Genomic DNA, 22807 nt, shown 5'->3' on the forward strand with positions numbered 1-22807 from the left:
GTCCTCACTGTGGGCCTTGCTTTGCTTCTGCTGCCCTCCTGCCGCCCATACTCTGGTACTACAAGAAACCAGGTAAGTTTTATTTAAAAAAAAAAAAAAAGAAAAGAGAAAGAAAAAACTAAATGAACCTGAATACATACGTAAGGCAAGAGGCTTGGTTCACTATTCACTCCACAAACGCTGATCAGAAAGTGCAGAATGATTTTCAGGTTTTTCGGCCAGCCGTCTGCAAGCGTGGTCCACACATTCTCCACCTCCGACCAGGCCAGCCCGTCCCCATACTAGATGCAGGGCACACAACGCGTACTTCAGTGAGGATTGCTTATTAAATACCCAACTTATCACACCATCAAATACTAGAAAATCGTTTAAGAGACAGCTTTAATCTTTTCCGAGCTCTAGAGGAATAATCATTTCTTTCAACAAATCTGAACATAAATATATCACTAGTCATCTATGATATTCTCTCCTCCCCCAAGAACATATTTTGGATCTACTGAGAAGTGTTTTAAAGGAAGGAATTTGGTTCTTTTCAAACAAGTATCTATTTGGTTATCACAGGATGATCTGATCTCATCTATTTCTAACCTTCTGACTCCTCTTAATAATTCTGTGCAGCAACTGTGAACACAAACCCCACTTTACCTTTGCTGTCATGTACATTAGATTATTCAAAACCATCGCAGTGGCCTGTGGAGACCCCCAGCCTTCTCCTCGCAGCCAGCGCCTGCTAGTCACCATAAGTTCTCGGTCTCTTAAGGAGTCGTCTTCATCTTCCTCATGCCGCCTTGCTGTGGGCAAAGGTCTGAGATCTACCAACTCAATGTTGTTCATCCACGGTAAGAGATAGTGCAGCATTACTTGCCTCCCAGCAGGGTGAGCTGTCTGAATTCTCTGGCTTATCTCTGTCATTAAAAACAAGCCAAAAGAGGAAACAACCGGTATCATTTCCATTTCCTTTGATTTGTAATTAACCTCTGGTAAGATATGAGATCCCGACCAGCGGAGAGGTGGTGTGTGGGGGAGCTGGGACCCCAGCAACGGCAATGACCTCCCTCAGGGAGACAGGGTCTCTTGAGAAGGAGGCCTAGGAACACGAATACTTAAGATGGAAGAAACGAATCCACCAAAAGTGACAGAAAAGGAATAGCTCACAGTGGAAGGAAAACCAGGAAATAATAAATGTCTAGAAATCAAGAGAGCTCAGGATTTAAAGAAATGTAAGGTGACTAACATTAATTGCTTGGCAAGGTAGCAAACAGACTGAAGACCAAAAGTTGATGATTAGATTTAGCAGTTAGGAAGTCTTCAGTAAGTTCACAGAGAGGAAACTCACACTGATGGAGTCTGAAGGTCATTTTTGAAGATGCACAAGGACCGAGAACATGGAAAAAGTGAATGTGGATACTCAAGGCAGGTAAAGGGATGCGGGAACGGGTCAGAAGTGGGTGTAAAGGCGGAAAAGGATGGGAAGAGCCAGGGAGCTGAAAACATTTAAAAATTACCGCAATTGGTCCCAGAGAAAGGAAGGAGCAGGACCCTCAAATTTCAAAGTGGGCAAAGTTTCTATTGATAAGCTGCCCCATACAATCCCTAACAAACACTCTGCTCATCTTGCCTTGGAAACAGTAAAAGTGAAAACTGCACTGAGCAGGTTTACAGGCTATATTTTGGTTTAGAATAGACCATTTAAAGCAAGGAGTTACAATTAGCAGATCCTAATGACGAGTATCTGAAGACAGAAGTGAAGGACAAGGCGAGGGAGCTGGGGGCATGGTCTACACGTCCCAGCTGCCCTTGCCACCAATTTCTTGAGCTCCGAGACTCAGCTGGACTGCTCTGCTTGCTCTGTGGGAGGCTGGAGAAGCAGCCCGGCAGAGGATCGGTGATCCAGGCAACCACCGCTCCACACTGATGACCACCCACACTGATCCCGAAAGGGCTGTCGGGACTGTTGCGAAAACGGAAAGGCATGATCACTGCCGTCTATCAGTGCAAACCAAACAGCTAAACTGCTTTAAGAACTAAATGTCGGAGGAATTTAAATAGATTTTTCCTCATTCAGGTCAGTGAGGGATGAGAAACTATTTCTACTGCTGAAATGGGTGCTGTGGAAAGACGCTCCAAGGAGGCTAAGGTCACTAAATCTTGAGGCCAAATGAAAGAAAAGGATCCATGGCAGAATCTTGTCATCTCCTGGATGCCCATTTTGGTGCATGTCCAATTCTCAGACTAAAATAAGATCTCGCTACAAGTGAAAGCCAGAAAAACTACCTAAGTGTTCTGTGTTAAAAATCAGTAAAAGGACAAAGCACTCTAGGAGCACATGCAATAGTGTGTTCATTGGGCGGAAGGTTAAACTAAATTTTAAACAAAAATTGTCCTAAATCTGAGTCCTGGGAGATCCACACAGAGAGGACATCTTGCCTGACACATAGTCCCACAGTTTTAGAAACCCCTGGAAGGAACTGTCATTGGCCCAAGAAAAGGAAATGGGAACAGAAAGCAACGTGGGATCCTAGCAGTAGTTTTGCTCAGGGCAGTGCAGAACCTTCCCCTATGATGAGAGGTGTTACTTATAGAAAGAAACCTGTATCTTTATCCCTGCCCATTTTTATTATTAAACACAGACCAATACACAAGATAAAATATGTACTAAAACACTTAGGAAGTTCTGTGTCTACCCAAGAAACATCTTTAAATTGCATGTGAAGCCCCCTCCTTCCCCCTCCTTCACCCCCCGGGGTGGAGAAGGGAAGGCAAAGTGAGAAGCCTTGGCAAGACTACAGTAGTAAGAAATCTATATATATTGATAGAGTAGTATTAAACGTTCTTACTAAAGGAAAAAATTTTCTTACATAAAGACATGTTCTGTTTTGAATCAACCTCCAATTTCTTATATTTAAAATTTCCTAAAAGTAGTTTTTTAGAAAGGATTGCTAAAGAAAACCCACTGACCAGTTCAACGATCATACCTGAGAATATGGCAAGAGTTAGCTCAGGATAGGCCCTTGCTAATTCCTCGGACAACTGATAGTATGAAACAGAATACAGATGCGGCAGTGGAGACAGCTGGCTGAGTACTCCATCTGTTCTCTGAACTTCCAATTTGTGAGCATAGCGAAACATCTTCGGTTCCAGGATCTGCAGGAATGTAGATTCAAGATTTTATGAGTCCTCTAAATTTCAGCTACAACTGAAAAATAAAATCTTCTCCTAAGAATTATTCCAGCTTAAAAATTATATAGTTATGCATATTGTAAAGTATTTCAGGTGTTACCTTCTAATTCCCAGGAATGTTTGCAAAAGATCTGTAACTGTTTAGAAGGCTTTATACTCCTTGTGCTTAATTCTAATGGTTTGGGTTAGTAGCATAGTCTGAGAATGACTTTAGCAACTTAATATACAATTACTTGAAGAAGATTTACCACTTTCCAGTTAAAAAACAGGATTATATAAAACAAGTGAAAAAAAAATCCTCTAACAGATCTTGGTTAAATACAGATTAAATATGGAATATGAGCTAAAAATTATTTTAACATTACACTATGTAAAGATACAGCACTGAACCTTCTTTTTTTTTTTTTTAAAGATTTTATTTATTTATTTGAGAGAGAGAGAATGAGAGAGAGAGCACATGAGAGGGGGGAGGGTCAGAGGGAGGAGCAGACTCCCTGCAGAGCAGGGAGCCCGATGCGGGACTCGATCCCGGGACTCCAGGATCATGACCTGAGCCGAAGGCAGTCGCTTAACCAACTGAGCCACCCAGGCGCCCATGAACCTTCTTAATTAATAAAGACATGAGGGTATAATTCTCAAGATGGCAGCTACCGGCATCAGTACCACGTCAAACCCTCTGGAAACATCAGCGTCTACTTGAATCTTAACTTGGTTAAGAGTGAAGAAACTCATCCTATTACCAATTAGTTAGATACTGTAAAATAATGCTACCTCCATGCTTGGTAAGTTAACTTTCTAGGTTATTTTTCTTGGTCTAAGAAAGAAAAACTGTACAAGCACATCATAAAAGGGCGAATTACTTTTTACTTGGTTCTCAAAAAAACATTTAGCTCCCATTATTCTTATCTGCTGGACAGGAACGGTTCCATGCACACGTAGGTCCCGACCACTCCGTTTTTACGTGTGCACACTGGCGCATACAGGTGTGTGTGCGAGCATGTACCTAAGCCCTCTGTAACGCACTTCTGAACAATCTATATTATTTGTAGACTCGAGTGACCCATATTATCTTTGTCTTTTTTCTTTTAAGATTTATTGATTTATTTATTTGACAGAGACAGAGAGAGAGCACAGGCAGGGGGAGCAGCAGGCCGAGGGAGAGAGAGAGAAGCAGACTCCCCACGGAGCAGGGAGCCAGATACAGGGCTGGATCCCAGGGTCCTGGGATCAGGACTTGAGCCCAAGGCAGATGCTTAACTGACGGAGCCACCCAGGCACCACTTATCTTTGTCTTCTATTTTTAATGATAATCAGGAATTGATGCCATGCCTCCCTATTAAAAATAAAGCCCAGGGGCTCCTGGGTGGCACTGTCAGTTGAGCGTCCGACTCTTGGTTTCAGCTCAGGTCGTGATCTCAGGGTCATGAGATCGAGCCCTGCATCAGACTTCTGCACTGAGCACAGAGTCTGCTGGAGTTTCTCTCTCCCTCTCCCTTTGCCCCTCCCTACCTCGCACTCTCTCACACTCTCTCTCTCTCAAATAAATAAATCTTAAAAAAAAAAAGCTAAATATTTATATGCTTCATTAAATCATTAATAAGTAATATTTAACATTTGCTTACAAACCTGTAAAAGTTGCATAGCAACTTCATAGATACTTCGAGAAGAATCAGCTGCTTTAAACAGTATCAGATTTAGGAGCATCACTGTGTCACACTGATAATCCCTAGGGACAAATATTACATGTTAGAGAAGTTTTAGAGGCTTTCACACCATTAATAAATATGGTACACAAAGGGCAAGGCTGCAGCAGATACCAAGTGTTAAGCCTATGACTAGGTGTTTTTTTGTTTTTTGGGTTTTTTGTTTTTGTTTTGTTTTTTAAGGCAAAAGGTACACAACAGATGCATGGTGATCATTATTCTTATTCTGGTTAAATTTCAGTAGAGCTCAAGGAAAGAAAATACTGGCTTCTTAGTATTTCTGAATTCAAAAGGAAACATCTTCTTAAAGAAAAGAAAAGAGAAGGAAAAAAAAGAAAAGAAAAGCTAAATAAAATATGGAAGACAGTATGTGGAGTACCTGTTCTGGAATACATTAGCTATGGCTTTAAAGCAGCCGGCTGCCACTCTCTTGGAACCAGTGTAACATCGATCCACAGCCCAGTACATCAGGTTGCTCTGGTCCGGGTTCAGCTCCAGCAGTAATGTAACTGCCTCACAGCCCAACTGATGCACCTACGTAAAGGTCACAACATTGCCCAGGATAAAGAAATTTATATATTATATATAACTACTCCTCTACATTTTTATTAAAATAATATAGTTATTTAAGCACAAAACTCAGTCTCATTTTGTTCAACTCCTTCTCATTATATTTGGCCAAAGGAAAAAACAAATGACATGGATAAATTATACTTGGTCTCCTGCTTTTTACCCAAGACTCTAAGTAGTACAATTCTCTCCTCCAGCAGAGCCCTCAAGGCAGCTGATGAATACAAAGAGTGATTAAGTGCTTTCAGAAAAGTGCGTTATTAACCTCTCCAGTTATTTTTATCAAGCTTTATTCTTGTTTTTGATAAGCCAATAAAGAAATTATTCTGAGGGGAAAAAATCTAAGTCCTGTTTTAAATCGTGAAGTCTGTGCATGTACAGTAGGAGAATAAGGAAAAGGGAAGGCAAGGAAGATTAATTGGAGAGTGGTCAAGAAAATGATATTAAACAGTGTATTTCTTCCATGGAGCTCAATGTATTCTATATTAGTATTTTATTTAAAGATCTAGAACCCTATCATGAGATGTGTGTATATATATACACACACACACACACACACACACTACTGTATTAATCCTATAATATAAAAGGGAAATTAACATTATTTAAATAAGAATTAGAAATTTCTTAAAATATTGCATCCTCTTTTACACAACATGCTTTTTGCATATAATTCTAACCTATCTTATTAAAAAAAAAAAAAGACTTGTTTTCAGTGGGTCATACTATAATTCCAAAAAATGCAGTGTGATTTATTACGAAATCTTCAAGGCACCGTCATAATCACCTTTTTGTCCAGAGAGTCCAAAATGTTATCCAACCATTTGTACAAATAGCCATCTGATGAAAGTCCCACATTATCTGCAACAGGGCCACAACACAGTACAGCAGACATAGCCTTCAAACAATAACATCAGAATTACACTTAAAACATCCAAGAGGTTTGCTGCTGGTTGCTTAATGAGAAGAGGCAGGGTATGTTTATTCATGCTTATGTAGCCACAATATCTTTAATTCTTTCCTTTACAAAGAAGAGCATAATAGCAATTTTTGAAACTAAGTAATTTATGATGAGTAGTAAGTAAATACATGATACCAAATAAGGCATGAGCTTGGACAGTACTGGAAGAGAAGAGAAAAAAAAAGACCAAGAAAAAGTACTTAAGTAGGAAAAAAGAGGCAATTCTCAGTTCTTTAAGAAAATGGCATTTAAATTTTGGGTAGATTCTGTAACTTTTTACATTGTATTTTATGTATTTAAATCAACATACGGTATAAATATTTGAATACAGCAGGCAAATATACTCTCAGGTACTCAGAAGAAATCTATCCTTTTTATACTACTAGGAGCTGAGAGACAAAAAAAAAATTTAACTGCACTCTTCACGTAAGAAAAAAGAAATCAGATTTCTAAGCAATACCTTCAGTGCACAGTACTGATGTCTGTTAATTTGCATATTTCTGTCACTGTATCTGTCCAAGGGTGTAAACATGATGCTAAAAGGACCTGCCCAGTGACTGAACAGCATAAACAGACTGTGACGAAGGCTCTGTTGAGGGAAGATACTTCTTCTCTGGTGCACTGCACATAAAAAAAAAACAGATGGGAAAAAATTTATTTCCATTTCTTTTTATTTTAATATGCATGTCAACTTATTTGGGATTGAGTATGTAACACTGCAAAAAAGCAAGCAAAAGTTTTCATTTTCACCTACCAACAAACCTCCCTGGTGACAGTAATCACTGATGCACGTGCAAGACCCAGAAACAGGGCTGCAGTCTGACACCATGTAGCTCAGCATTATGAGAGATACAGGATCTCTGCAAGCAGAATTTCAAGGCGGGCACCGTACTGCTCAGAGGCTGGCACAGAGCTGGGACTCAGGACCCTGCTTCTCCCCGGCTGTTGCTGGCTACATGGTAAGCTTGGCCAAGACATCAACATGAACGCAACTCTGGATCTTGGTTCATTGCCAAGACAAAGCTTTGGAATAGGTAAGCTGTTTTTGAGCTTTGTATGTTTTCAGCTGCACAGCTATCTTTTTAAAAGAATCCTTACATGGACTCTTGATATACAGAACAGACAAAGGAGGGGCTGATCAACTTGAAGTAAGGGGTGAAGCCTAGAGTCTAAACCCATTCTATTCTGCTGCCTCTTGCTGATGGCACCAGAAGAGAAACAACATTGTTTGAAAACCACTGGCTGAGATGATCTCCAAGAATTCTTTCCACTTGAAAATTCTATCTACAAGTTCTCTGCGTCAATCCTTGTTGAAGAAACTCAACAGTATCTTAATGAACCAATCCAGAAGTTGTAGACAAATGTTTAGTAATGGACTAAATTATATCTTTATGTTAACTGAGCTTCAGATCAGGAAAGCATTTCCCTCTGAAGTTCAAAACAGGCCTCCTGCATTTGAAATTAATGTACCTAAAGAAATGTTTGCAGGCCTCTTTTATAAAATACAACCCATGCTCTCACTCTCACAGAGTCAACTGTTTGCATGTTCTTTTAAAGGTAACAAAATAATTCTTTTACAGAAAGAAAAAGAAACATTTGCATTTACATGGTATACCAAAGGCTACAGTCACATTTTATGTCTCATCCTTGTAAATAATTTATGGTTTTTTGAAAAAAGTAATTGCATATATCAGTATTTCTAGGGCCTAAACCAGCACCTGGCATATGGTAGGTACTGGAAAAATAGGCATATATACCTTAAAGGAATCAATCAGTAACACCGTGTCCTTAGCATACCTTGTAACTGCAGCCTACACCCTCCTTCCATTATTCAGCAGTACCTTGTTAATTCTATTCTCAATGACCATTTGGAACATAATTGCTTTTTGCTCATTGTATTTAGAACAAGTTTGCCTAAAGAAGCTTCTTCTATTGATTTCTTAAATTTTTTGTTAGTGTCTTGAATATCATTAAAAATCTATGTGGGCTTGCTTTTTTTTCGATTTCTACTCACCACACTAGTTGAAAGGTAAAACAAACTCTTGCCATCCATGTTATGCTGACATATTTTTCCACTATGTTCATAAGCTGCTTTATCACCTTAGACTGCAAACCCTCAGGGGAAGAAAGTACGTGATGGTCCCTCACTATTCAATAATGTTTTAAGAAACTGGAAAGAATACCTGGAACATTCTGAATGATATTCGCCACTAAGGCACTAAAATGGCATCGGATATCCTTCAGTGTGTCAGAGTCTTTTTCATTTTCTGCTTCCAGGAGTTGTCTAGTTAAATCTACATATTCCAATAAAGTGTTGTTGAGGAAATGTGTTTCATTATCAAGGCCACCACTTGCACTGAAAATATTGAAAAAAAATAAAGAAAATGTGGTTTTAAATTATAATTTAAATCAAAATAAATTCCTAGTAACCAAATTCAGAATAATATACAGTCGACTCTTGAACAACGTGAGGGTTAGGGGCACCTACTCCCACCACCCCAGTCAAATATCTGCATATAACTTTTGACTCCACAGAACTCAGCTATTAATAGCCTACTGTTGGTGGGAAACCTTACCGATAACATAAACCTGTCGATTAACATATATTTTGTATGTCATACATATTATATAATCTATTCTTAGAATGAAGCTAGAGAAAAGAAAGTATTATTAAGAAAATCATAAAAGAAAATACATTTACAGTACTGTACTGTTAGAATCCACATACAAGTGGACCTATGCAGCTCAAATCCATGTTCAAGGGTCAACTGTTTATTAAACTTGGCATGATCATGGTAGTGTGCAACTTTACATAAAAAATTAAATGAACATGATTTTGGCTTACAAATATAAAATAGATGGTGCTTCTTAATCAAGAAACTGCTATTGTAATTTTTATTATTCAATTCCATATCCACCTTTAATCAACTATTCTGAGTGCTAAATGTTAGCCCCTTTCTGGCAAAATATATAGCTTTTCAAAATAGGAAATAAGGAGGCATATGGGATAGGGAGGATCAGTTTAGAAGAGTAGAAAGAGGAGGGGTGCCTGGGTGGCTCAGTCGGTTAAGCGACCCACTCTTGATCTCAGCTCAGGTCTTGATCTCAGCGTTGTGAGTTCAAGCCCATGGTGGGCTCCACACTGGGCATGGAACCTACTTCAAAAAAAAAAAAACTGATAGAGGAAAGACTAGTTCTATATATTCTCACAGCTGCCATGCAAATTCACATTATGCCTTTAGTACAATCAATCAAATATTCATTAGGTACTTATTCTCAGCAAGTACTGGGGATACAAAAATTTAAGAGAATTCAAGTAAGAGTGCTGGTTTTCAAGTCCTCTATCTACACCTATGGAGTTGCCTCCAAAATCTCTGCAGTATTTTTCCTTTGAGGCAAGGGTTCTGAGCCTGGAAACCATAGACTGGAAGGGGGTCATTTGGTTAGTAAGAAGTCTCAGATCCCAGTCTTGTTCCCTCACTTATTAAAGATTTGACCAGTAGCTACTTCAGAGCATTTTAGTAACAATATAAATTAGTTACTACATAAGAAAGCATTAGTAAACCATAAATGCTATATAAATGGTTGGCTATTACATTTACATTTATTTTGATCGTTTTTCCTTGCTATACTTGAAAAGTACTTCTAAAATATGTGATTTTAAAAGTAAAAATAATTTTTAGTAGTTGTGGCCATGAAAACAAGAGTAAGGAGTCACAATGGTACTACAGTATATTAAAATTATCAGTCTACAACAATAAAAAATGTTGAATCATAATGAAATGTTTTCCTTCATTCCTTAAAGGAATGTTTTTAATTTCTGAGTAATGATTTATTACTGGACGGGAAACCAATTTAATAGATTGCAACCTGACTCAGAATAAAACATTCACTTAACAACTATTCATTGAATACCTCCTATGCATCAGGCACATCAGATTGGCTGGGTGAACAAAGCAAAGATCCCTGCCTTCTTGGCCTTTGGAATTCTTTTTTTTTTTTCCCTTAATTAAGGAAATAAAAAGTCCGTAATACCAACAGCCTTATAGTACTACTTTCTCTTAAAACAATAAAACCAAAACCAAAACACATAACTGTGTTCAAAACCATTACTGCTATCGAGTGAACACAGCTTTTGTAAATTTTAAAGATACCAACATCCTGCAGTTCCCCCAAATAGTACCATTCAAAGATTCTTCATTCACTAACACTACATTAAAAGCAACAAAAAAGAAAGAAAAAAGATACAGATACGTATTACGTTGTTGATTTTTTTCATTAAGCCCAGTGTGTTTCAAATTCTCCTTTCCTAACTTCCACTGTTTTATTTTTGTGTAGGACAAAAAAAAGAATGATGTTTCTTTTTTCTCTTTCTTTTCATTTACTATAAAAGAAAAGGTAAATCAGTGGTCTAAATTCTCCTTAATTAAAGCTCGATTTTGAAAGCACTCATCAAAAGCATTTGATGCTAACTATGGAAGGTATGAGGTACACTAAGAAATAATCAGGACAAATGCCAACGTCACAATACTGCACTTGTTTATTAACATTCATTTTTACTCAAGATCTCTTTTCAGTTACCTTTTTTTTGGAGATGATCATATCTTTTTTTTTTCCCCTCCTTCAATAGTCAGGCAACACAGTTACCCTTCCTAGGGAAATAGTTATTTCTCAACCCAAAGCCAGTGGAATTTTCCTCAAGGGGCTGGTCTTAGTGTCCACATGCCTTTATTCTAGCAATAACTCCAGGTTTTATGTTTTCATTGGTGAAGGGTGGAAAGTTATGAATTATGATTTATGTTCATGGATTTCGTAATTATCCCCAACAGGAGAGAATAACAGTCAATTGGAATAGATTTGCAAACCTTACAGTGTTTAGCCTTTATACATATGATTTTACAATCCAAAAGAAATAGATCTTTAAAATGAGGTAAGAAATCGGGGCGCCTGGGTGGCTCAGTCGTTAAGCGTCTGCCTTCGGCTCAGGTCATGATCTCCAGGTCCTGGGATCGAGCCCCGCATCAGGCTCCCTGCTCAGTGGGGAGTCTGCTTCTCCCTCTCCCTCCACCTTTCCCCACTGCTCCTACTCTCTCTCTCTCTCTGTATCTCTCTGTCTCAAATGAATAAATAAAAAATTCTTTAAAAAAAAAAAATAAATAAAATAAAAAATAAAATGAGGTAAGAAATCATTAAGTTAGTCACAAAAAAAGGCTACTGTCCACTTGCCTGACTTACTAGATGCCTACAAATATCAAAATCCTAGGAGCATTATAGCCAATTTTTGCCCGAAGCAATCTAGTACTAGTCGTAGATTTTTTTCAGTATGTTTTTTAGCCACTGGTTGACGTACTGGATGCATCTTCTATAAATAATGTTCACAGTGTAGCAGTTTTGTGTTGTGGCAAAGGGGTTTTTCTGTTTTTATATATTTCATAAGAGAAAAAATACTATGTTCCCTAATCATTCCAAAGTTTTGAAAATCAAAACCCAGCACTGACCTGTGACTAATGACACCAGCATCCGCCAGCAGTTCAAATATTCGTACCAGTTGTACTCGCAAAATGTCTCGACGCCTGCGCCGCTTCATATTCTAGTCCAAAGATATAAAGATATTAAGTGAAAGTCCTTTGGGAAGTTGACAGAAAACTTGCTGGTGTAACTTGGAAAGAATAATGTGCAATGCAGACTTTGATCACTTTAGTGGCTACTGAAGCAAGGAGATACGTGTGGAATAGTTTGAAATTAACGAGCCAAAGAAAATCACATGACGTTTTATGTGGCAATACTCCTTGTGTGGGGAGAAAATAACATCCTATAATTTCAGGTGATTTGCTAATCTGACAACTTCGAACAACTGAAGCAGTTAGTAAACTGTTGTCACTGCATGATAAAGAATCCCTAAGATATTCCCCAAAATATAACAAAAAGACAGGGGAAAATAACACAAAGGGGAATGAAAAAACCTTATAGATTTTGCTCGTGCCAAAGTTTTCCACTCAATAATTAATTCTGACACAAAAACTAAATGCAAAAGAAAAAATTTCTCTGACCATTATGGTCTGAATAAATTTGTCTTATTAGAGCCAAAGTACTAATGATTAGCATAATTGCTGTAACGTCTCCCCTGGATTCTGCTTCCAATGGGAACTCGTGTAGTAGGAAGAGACAGATGTGCTGTATCACTTTCTTCCATTGTTCATTATGTCACTGTGGTGTAACTTTCACAATATAGAGCAATTGGAAACCTACTTATTATTATTAGTCTTTCAACTTTCAAGTCCATGATCCAGTTTCCTGCCTTCCATAGACCAATCTGCTGATGACCAGCTCATTACATTTCCTATTTCTCTTAACTCTTTATAAAGTTCACAGCACATTGTACTCAACAGGATAGTTTCTAAGCAATCTTTGAGGATTTCTGCAAAGTTTTATTGACTTGTTTCCATTCTGTATCTACAGAAAGATTGTGAGTCTAAAGCGCTCAAAATAAATCTTATATTCAAGGCACATCATTGTACTTTATCTATTCACCTGCTATGATGCATTTTTCCCCCTGAAATTGTGAAGTATAAATATTGCTACTTAATTTTGTTTCCAATTCCAATTTGTTTCCAATTCCCTGGATTGAATCACCCTACACTGTAATCAACATGATCATTCTGAAACAGAAGTCTGATCAATTACTAAGTGGGGATACTACCACAACTCTACAGGGCTGAATTAAAGAAAGGAAGTGAAGCCTTACAGATGCCATCTTAAAGTTACTAAAAGAGCACCTATTGTCACCATGTCCTTCTCCTGCTTTAATTCCTCTGTGACATTAATAGCAGTGACTCTCAGTCTTCTACACCAGGCTCATCTAAGGTGGTTTTTAAAAGATTTCTGGGCTCCGTTCCAGGGATTCTCACTCAATAGGCCCAGGAATCTCTAATTTTTAGGAAGCTTTTCCAGGCAGTTCTAATGCCCATGCCATATGGTGCTCACTGGTCTACTGGATAAAGCTGAGACCAGGAGTCTTTCATGAGATAGTTCCTCTCTTGCTTTGCAGCCTGATCCATCTTTTTCTCCATAATATAATCATGCAAAAGCATCTGCAATGTCCACATTCTTTTATAAAGTTTGCAAATGCTGTTTCTCTGCCTAGAATGTCTTTCCCTTGCTTGTCCACTGGGGAATATGCTTCAAACTTCACCTCAAGTATCAGTGCTTCAGGCTTACTTTTCCTTGACAGGCAGAGCCAGAGGTTTTCTTCTCTGCAGTTTGTGCAACCTCTGATCTGTGATTTTATTCCAGTGGGTAATACGTTGTTATAATTATGGTTTGCAATCTGTCTGTCCCACTAGACCTGTGGTTTCTAAAAGTTGCTCAGAACCTGACACAGATCTGTAGATTTAGGGACGTAGACCCAGGATTGGCAAAATATGGCCCTCAGGACAACCCTGGCCCACTGTTGCCTAAAAAAAATTGTTTTGGGATATAGCCACGTCCCTTTGTTTAGTAGTCTATGCAGACTGAGTAGCTGCAACAGAGACAGTAGGGCCTGCAAAGGTGAAGATATTTACTATCTGGCCATTTACAGAAAAGCTTTCCTGACCCCGATCTAGACCCTGACTGTCCCCACTTTACAGCAATTTAATATGTTTTATAGAATGAGTTTCTGCATAAGATCTTCTGTGAGAGGGGGAAGGAAGAATTTTGTATATTAAAAAAATGTTGAGGAGCACCACGCCTGGGTGGCTCAGTCAGTTGAGTGTCCAACTCTTGATTTCGGCTCAGGTCACGATCTCAGGGTCATGAGATTGAGCCCTACGTTGGGCTCCGTGCTGGGTGTGAGGCCTATTTAAGATTCTCTCTCTTCCTCTGCCCCTCCCCACCCCTGCGTGCTATTTCTCTCTCTCTCTCTTAAAAAAAAAAAGGTTGAAAACTGCATCAGACCATCTTTTACATATTTACTTCTCAATTTCTAATATTTGGTATAATGTACAGAATACAGAAGACAATAAGTATCTGCCAAATAAATATTTAATGACAGAAAACTATACGGCTTACCTCTGGCCTTCTTTCGAGTGCTTCTTTAATTATGGGATGCAATTCCTCTATTAGTTCCCTAGAAGAAAAATTATACACATTTTTAAATTAATGGCTGAACAGATACAATCTGATGTGCAAATATGTAAATACTAATATAATGATGTGAAATGACAAGTGTTAACCCTAATTCTACTGTTTTAAACACAATCCTCATTGTTTTAGTTATAGAAGAACACGTGCACACTGTAGAAAACTGGGAAAGCAGAAAAAAATTGTACAGGCCACCTATTCTAATTTGCAGAGATAAATACCGTCAAGATTGGTGTTCCATTGTTTTGCAGCCCACGTGTATTTTATATAGTTGAAACCCTATCAGCTATGAGAAGGTATCCTTTCTTCCTTTAACACTAGCATAATGATATCCACATGCCCTTAATTAGTTCATAATATTCTATAACAGGGTGGGATACCATAATTTTTCTAAACATTTTCATTTATTACTGGTTCATTAAATTTCATCCAATTTTTTTTTAAAGATGTTACTTTTAAGTAATCTCTACACCTAACGTAGGGCTCAAGCTCACCGTCTCAAGATCAAGAGTCGCATGCTCCACCGACTAAGCCAACCAAGTGCTCCAATTTTATCTAATTTTTGATTATAAATACTGCCTCAGTGAACATCTTTGTCTTCATTTCTGATTATCTCCTTAGGATTAATTCTTACAAATGGAATTAATGAGTCAAAGGGCATGAACTTCATGAAAATGATAATTTAATCTTTGCTTATATTCGGATTTTAAATTGAAAATGTGCTCATTGTTGATGATTGGGAAAATAAAAAAGGATAATAAGAAAATAAAATGCATCCACGATTTCATCATCTATAAAACTACTGCAGACATTTAAAGTATTTGCCTCCGGTTTCTTTCTTTTTTTTTTTTTTTGGATTGTTTCTATTTATGAGAATTTGTTTTTTAAGAAGCTGAGATCATTTTTGTAACCCATTTTTTGCTATTAGCATAATAATGTATTTACTTGTCATAAAATAATCCTCCAAAACCTCATTTATGATGAATGCCATTCCCCAAATACAGCCCTATCACAATTTGCTAACCTAGTCTCTGTTGTTCATGTTATCTCAGAGATAAAACATCAAACATCACCTTAGATCAACAGAGGACAATCTCAAAAGAATAAATACAAGGCCCAGCAGGCAACAACAAAGCAGAATCTCAGGCAAAAATGAAGGATTTGCTTTGTTAATATCAAAAACATCAAGAATGAAATAAAATATGTACATAAATATTTCTTCTAAAAATAATCTAATTCTCTCGAACAAGAAGGGGAAAAACTACAGTTTTAAGCAACAGACCGAACCTATAAAATAATCACATCATGGTCTAAATAGGTAGGAAAATATTAAAAATTTACGTGGCATTTTATCATTTTTAGAACATATTTATACACAGTATATATGAGATTTTCATAGTAATTCTGTGAAGAACATTGGGGACATCTTATTTGCTCAATCAAAATGAAGAAATAAAGGGTCTAATAAATTAAATGACTCTTTAAATGTTACATGGCTAGTTAACTGGTAAATGTCATGACTGATACGAACTGTCCTGATTATAAAAAACTCTACCGCACCTTCTCTCGAGTAGTGCATTTACTATTTTAGTGCATAGAGAAAACATATGAAGATAATTACCTAAAAGCTCCTGGGTTGGTCCTGCCAAGACCTAGAACAAGGGATTCTGTGATTTCCATGCTCTCAGAGCGCATCATTGGAACTACATGCTTAAACAAGGATGAAGGGGATGGGATGCCAATTATCTGGAAAAAATAGATATATTTATAGCAGCCATTAATGATAGTACATCCAATTAAATAACTTGGCACTTCATCAATATTTCATCAAGGGCAACGAGGAGATGAAATTTTACTGTGAATGGGACTTCAAAATTCACCTGTGGTGTACATAATCTAAAAACATTAAACATTTGTCCAATGGTTCACCGCAAGTTCGTTAAAAGAATTTGGGTTCTGTGAGTCTCTTAATTTCTTACATATACTTACCATTACATAATAGGCTGACTTCCTCTGTAGGAGGATATTCCGATATTCTATGTCTTTTGATCCATAAAAATAATTAAAATTATTTCTAAGTCATTGGTGTTTAAGACACCCAGATCTTACTCAGTTTTCTAAATTTTCTTCAACCACCTCATAATATTTTGTGTCACAGCATGAAGACTATTAAGAACTGTTCTTATCAAGTATCATTACATAATTTAGGGAAATTCTACAAAGGTATTTAATTATTTAAATGAGTTTTTTAGGATCCTGAAAAGTGTGAGAACTACAGGAAATCAAATAAGGAAAAATGGGGATGAAAATGCCTTTAAGAAATATTATGATGAGGGGCGTCTGGGTGGCTCAGTCGTTAAGCGTCTGTCTTTGAGGTCATGATCCCAGAGTCCTGGGATCGAGTCCCGCATCGGGCTCCCTGCTCTGCGGGAAGCCTGCTTCTCCCTCTCCCACTCCCCCTGCTTGTGTTCCCTCTCTCGCTGTCTCTCTGTCAAATAAATAAATAAAATCTTTAAAAAAATATTATGATAAATTTAATGAGCATGACCCTCTTTTCACCAAAGAAAAACTATATATATATATATATATATATAAAATTGATTCCAACCAGGAATCCATAGTAATAGGACTCCTTGAACTATTTTCATCATTAGTACAAGTAATAAACTTTTCAACCAAACTACTTTATTGTCCTGGAAAGGAAATTTGAAAACACTGCTTCACGGTGCCCTTCCGACTCCGTGGCGGCCGGGGAATCTTACCTTGGAATCAATGCCGTAGCCACTATCAGGGGTGGATGCCAGCGTCTCGGGGGGGGAGCACCTCACAGACCCCGCCGACGCGGAAGAGGACGCGGCCGCCGCACTGCAGCACAGCAGGAGGTAGTTTCTCCACAGGCCGACGTACGAGTCACTGCTTGCGGCAGTGTTCACTTTCTTAGCATTGATGGGGCTACTGGGGGAAGCAAATAATACAACGTGTTCTCAAGGCGGTTTGGTTTTTTTTTAACTAAAGCTAAATTCTATCAATTTAGGAAAGATGGTTAACATGAAGTTTTATTACTACCACTGAATCTCTGTGGAATGGTGTAACATATAAATGACTATTTGACTTAAAATTAAAACATATTGTAGCATCATTTTCATCTGCTATTTTTGTGACCGAAGTTAATACTTTATCAGGCCACATTTTATAACTTATTATACATGCTCAGTGTAAAAAAACAAAAAACAAAAAAACAACTGAGGGGCGCCTGGGTGGCTCAGTCGTTGGGCGTCTGCCTTCGGCTTGGGTCATGATCCCCGGCTCCTGGGATCGAGCCCCGCATCGGGCTCCCTGCTCGACCAGAAGCCTGCTTCTCCCTCTCCCACTCCCCCTGCTTGTGTTCCCTCTCTCGCTGTCTCTCTCTCTGTCAAATAAATAAATAAAATCTTAAAAAAAAAAAAACTGAAAACAAAATGAAAATCACCTTTAACCCCACGTCAATATAAGCACTGATATTCTTTTATACATCTTCAATTCAAATACATACATGTATACAAATACATGAATATATCACCTTGAACTTATAAAAACTGAATAATACTGTTTGTATTCACATGTATTTAATGAGTTTTTAAACATCTTCCATTAAATATTTTTAAAACCAAAAAATAAATAAATAAAAATAAACATCTTCCATTAAAAGAATTACTTCTGTGACATCATTTTTTGATGACTGTATGCTATATTATTATAAAGATTATCAGGATTTATTGTCCAAACCTTCAGGTTTTTTTGTCCAAATTTTCATTATTGGACATTTTAGCTAAGAGCAATTTTTCCCTATAATACACAACACTATACATTTGAATATATGCTTAACTATAATAAAGGTTTAATTATTTTCTTGGGTAAATTCCTGAAAATGGAACTGCAGCATTCAAAAGAATAGCTACATTTTTAAGGCTTCTGTCAAATTTCTGTCTTAAAACATTAGACCAATAAAATATGTTGGAATAATTCTATAAATCTTTCCAAACACCAAAATTCTGGTGGGATTAAGGACTGAGAGCAAAACAAAACAGAAAAATACTAATACATATAGTCCTAGGCTTCAATACATTTATATATTAAGATAAGCAAAGCAAACATAGCACTTCATTAATTCATCAACAGTGTTTTATTATTTTAGAAAATACTGTGACGGCAGTAAAACAAAACCAAACCAACCCTGTAAACAATCACTGCCATCATGTGTACCAGGGAAGATACACAATACAGAAATAAATAAAACAATGTCAGATGGTGCCAAGTGTGATGAAGAACAACAGAAGAGATAGAAAATGGTAGTAGGAGAGGCCTTCTAATTTGAAATATGGCAATTAGAGGAAACTAAGATAAGGTCATAAATGTTATTTATGCAAGATGGCAAGTGTCAATTTTCACTAAAAAAAATACCATCTAATACACAATTCCTGAGATCTACACAGATATACAGTAAGTGTGTATACACATACAGAAGTACCAAAAAATATCTATATTCAAATCCAAAAGAAGGAATGATTACTCTGGGTTGGAGATGTAAGAGAAGGCTTTAAAAATAAGGTGGAATTTAAGATACATCAGATATCCACATATAGAAGATACAGAAGACAAAAGGCATTCTAGGTTCATGGGAACAAAAACTCATAGAATAGAAACTGTAGACCCATGCAGTGAACTCTGAGAAGTTCTTTTGGGTCCAACATAAGAATGTACATAGGTAGCCATGACAGAAAGTATGGAAAAACATATAGACTAGAGCCAAGTTTGGACAGCCTTTCATGTGAGCCTAAGGTGTTAGGTCTGTCTGGGTGTTGGGTTTATATGGGCAACTTATACAATGAGAGTATTCATTCCATGTGATCTGATGAATGGCATACTAGATCAAGTGAAATCAGGAACTCAAATTCAGGTTCAAAAATTCTCTATTATATTTAAGCGCAAGAAGAAATTAATTGCAGCTTATGATGACCTTCTTCTTTATCACATCATCAGTTACTCCAAATTTTTACCATTATCCTCCAAATGAAAACCCAATGTTACTATCACTAATCCCTATCGGCAGATGGCCTTCCTTATAATGTCATCAGGAAAAGACAGGTCACTGAGCTTACTATCTCTTCACGTCACACCCTTCATCTATAAACTTACCTATCTATATCCACATCCATACTCTTCGGATCCTTTCCTTCAATACGGACGGATTCATCAGACACATACTATGTACCAAGCACTGTGCTATTAAGTAAACTAACAATCTGGTGAGACTGAATGACATGAAAAGGATGAAGGCATTATAGACTACATCCTTTACATCTTTCATCTCCCTCCTTAATACATCAAAACATTATGGCATGTTATTTATTTGTGGAATTTCCAACTTGTATGACTTTTCAAATACATACTTATAGACACTGACCGTCTACACAATTTAAAATTTACACTAGGAAAATAACTTACTTTATATCAACCTGTGGGGACAACAACTGAAGTCTTGTGTATGCAAACATCCAAGCATAGCTCACAGCTGTACAGCAGTGTTTGGGAAGGTTTTCCTGCTTTAAAAAACTGGAGAGACTTATAATCCATGGGTCTTGGCCTTGGGTCACGTGTGCAAATATCCATATGTGTGATGGACTAATCACATCAAACTGGTGGCTGATAGGAGAAGAGTTCCATTCTGCCAATGTCTGTAAATCTATCGAACTAGGGCAATACAGCAAAGTAGTCTATGTAGAGAAAAAAAACAGCAGATTATCACACATTTTAGTAACTTTCACAAGTTTTGCCATACGAATTGCATTAAACTATATGTGGCCTATTGGTAGTTTCTAGAACAGAGGTTCTAAAACAGAGGTTCTAATGAGTCCCAGATGGGTTTGAGGGAGTACTGAATTCCTGAAATTGCACATAACATTTTTTTGTGTATGTGTGTACATGTTTTTCTGGAGAGAGAGTCCATAGCTTTCATTAGTCTCACAAGGATCTATAAACCAAAAGGGTGAAGAACCACGACTTACGTAATTCATGTAGGAATAGGCAACTTTCATGGGCGTACTAAAGCTGCTGGGAACTGAAAAATGGACGATTAACTTTATGCTGACGTGCCCTAAATACGCATAAGTAGAACAGACATGAAAATGGACTCCGCCAGAGGCACATACTGTTAAATATTTGTTCAACGATATTCTAAGCTCTTATACTGAAGAGATAAAGATTTACCTTCAGAGCAAATTATGTGTCATTTGAACAACAACAAAAAACAAATGGAGTCTTAAACCGAACAGAGGCTCAATTCACTCTATCAAGTCAACAGATATGTACAAAACACCTGCTATGAGGCAGGCAGGGCTTTAGGCACTAGACGAGAGTCATTCACTATTCTTTTTGTTGGCATAAATCATAGTTAATATTCAAAACAGAATTCTTTAAATTGTACAGATTTATAATCATCACTTAGGTTTATAAAATTTTTTATTATCTCCCTTGGTTATACATTAAGTTGTAGAGTTTTAAGAGCCAACTGTCACACAGAGAGCACAGAAACCTTGTCCATGTATTCCAAATGGGAAGAAAAAATTTCAAGAAATAAAGTTTGATAGTTATGTTTACGTCCATCTTGAAATCCTGATGTATGACCTTTCAAAAAAAATCAAACCATTCTTAGTTGTGTGTGCTGACAAAGTGTTTTTCTTCATCTTATTGAGTCAAATTACTTATGACTTGGGCATAAAATACTTTCCAATGCATTAAATTTATAAAGGAAATTCATATATGTCTGTCTAAAGTTCCAAGACTGAATAGCATGAAATCATTCCAGTTACCTGATCGGCCCCAGTGAGATGTATGAAGCTCTCAAGAATGGATGGGCTCAGCCTGTCCATCACATCGATGGCTAATTCATCATCACCCTATAAAAAAGTATCATATGTCTAAAAATATTTAGGAATGATTAAGAAAAGTAGCCAAATCTAAGAAAACATAACAAAATTCACATTAGTACCATTTGTGACAAATGGAATTGAGGGCAGGTGGGTTAGTTTAGACCCTGTCAAAAAGACTGTCTCCCCCCCGCGTGTCGGGACCGGAGTCCGGTGCGGAGAGCCCCTCGTCCCGGGAAACGGGGCGCGGCCGAAAAGGGGGCCGCCCCCTTGCCCGTCACGCAATGCACGTTCGTGGGGAACCTGGTGCTAAACCACTCGTAGACGACCTGCTTCTGGGTCGGGGTTTCCTACGTAGCAGAGCAGTTCCCTCGCTGCGACCTATTGAAAGTCAGTCCCAGACACAGGGGTTTGTACAAAAATTTATTAAAAAAAAAGACTTTGTTCCTTTGTTATAAAGGTAAGTTATACCTGCAGAGTAGCAACGGAAATGTAGTAAGAATGAACAACAGGAGAGTTTTTACGTACTTTCACTAGATAATTAAATGATATACCTAAATCTTACCTTAGGTATTTCCAAAAGTGCAAACAGAGCCCGTATTTCTCTAAGGACACTGACGGCTAATCTCCTAGTGGCAGGTCGACTGCTACAGAGAATGACGAGTGCAAACCCTTCGACTACATGGAATACATTGGAATACGGACTCCTTTCCAGAGGAGGGGGATGAGACGCTCCATTAGCCACACCATGCTTGAAAAATAAATAGAAGTTAAAAATAAAATGTGTAGACATTCCAGTACAACCATTAATAAAGAGTAAAACAAATTATATCAATTACAGCTACAGGTCTGCCTGGGTTCAAGCAATTTAAATAATATTTAATTTATAAAAATTTAACAGTATACGAAGAAAGAGCATTTATTTGGCAGTCTAAATATGAATTCTGTACTGAACTTCTACCATTCTCTGGCTGCTTTGTAATCTTGGAGCTGACACTGTTAGTTAGTCACTCTTGGTCTAACATTTCTTTGTGGAAAATGAGGGGATTGAACTGGACCATTTGAACTCAAAGTGTAGACCAGTAGCATGGCATCATCTAGGAGCTTGTAGGAAACAGAGATTCTTAGGGCCCTGGTGATTTATCCCCCCCCCCTTTTTTTTAAAGATTTTATTTATATATTTGAGAGAGAGAGGCAGAAGGACAAGCAGACTCCCCACTGAGCGGGGAGCCCGACGCAGGGCTCGATCCTAGGACCCCGAGATCATGACCTGAGCCTAAGGCAGACACTCAACTGACTGAGCCACCCAGGTGCTCAGGCCCATAGTGACTTCTATGCTCACTAAAGGTTGAGAAGCTGGACTGATT

General features: G+C 37.7%; 1 protein-coding gene across 3 annotated transcripts in view; it reads right to left on the reverse strand.

Annotated features, from left to right (window-relative positions):
- Positions 1 to 22807, reverse strand: part of FRYL (FRY like transcription coactivator) — a 255835-nt gene that overhangs the window by 63071 nt on the left and 169957 nt on the right. For all 3 annotated transcript variants that reach the window (XM_078068586.1, XM_036093014.2, XM_078068585.1), the window contains 15 exons: positions 22006 to 22191; positions 21384 to 21470; positions 20020 to 20288; positions 17298 to 17490; positions 16157 to 16281; positions 14464 to 14521; positions 11913 to 12004; positions 8598 to 8770; positions 6875 to 7035; positions 6241 to 6351; positions 5263 to 5417; positions 4807 to 4906; positions 2976 to 3144; positions 646 to 905; positions 141 to 281 (listed from right to left, as the gene is read on the reverse strand). In XM_078068586.1, the coding sequence (XP_077924712.1) occupies positions 141 to 281; positions 646 to 905; positions 2976 to 3144; positions 4807 to 4906; positions 5263 to 5417; positions 6241 to 6351; positions 6875 to 7035; positions 8598 to 8770; positions 11913 to 12004; positions 14464 to 14521; positions 16157 to 16281; positions 17298 to 17490; positions 20020 to 20288; positions 21384 to 21470; positions 22006 to 22191 (2280 nt within the window). The remainder of the gene's footprint in view (positions 1 to 140; positions 282 to 645; positions 906 to 2975; positions 3145 to 4806; positions 4907 to 5262; positions 5418 to 6240; positions 6352 to 6874; positions 7036 to 8597; positions 8771 to 11912; positions 12005 to 14463; positions 14522 to 16156; positions 16282 to 17297; positions 17491 to 20019; positions 20289 to 21383; positions 21471 to 22005; positions 22192 to 22807) is intronic.

This window comes from Halichoerus grypus, chromosome 3 (assembly GCF_964656455.1).
Source record: "Halichoerus grypus chromosome 3, mHalGry1.hap1.1, whole genome shotgun sequence".
Lineage (NCBI taxonomy): Eukaryota > Metazoa > Chordata > Mammalia > Carnivora > Phocidae > Halichoerus > Halichoerus grypus.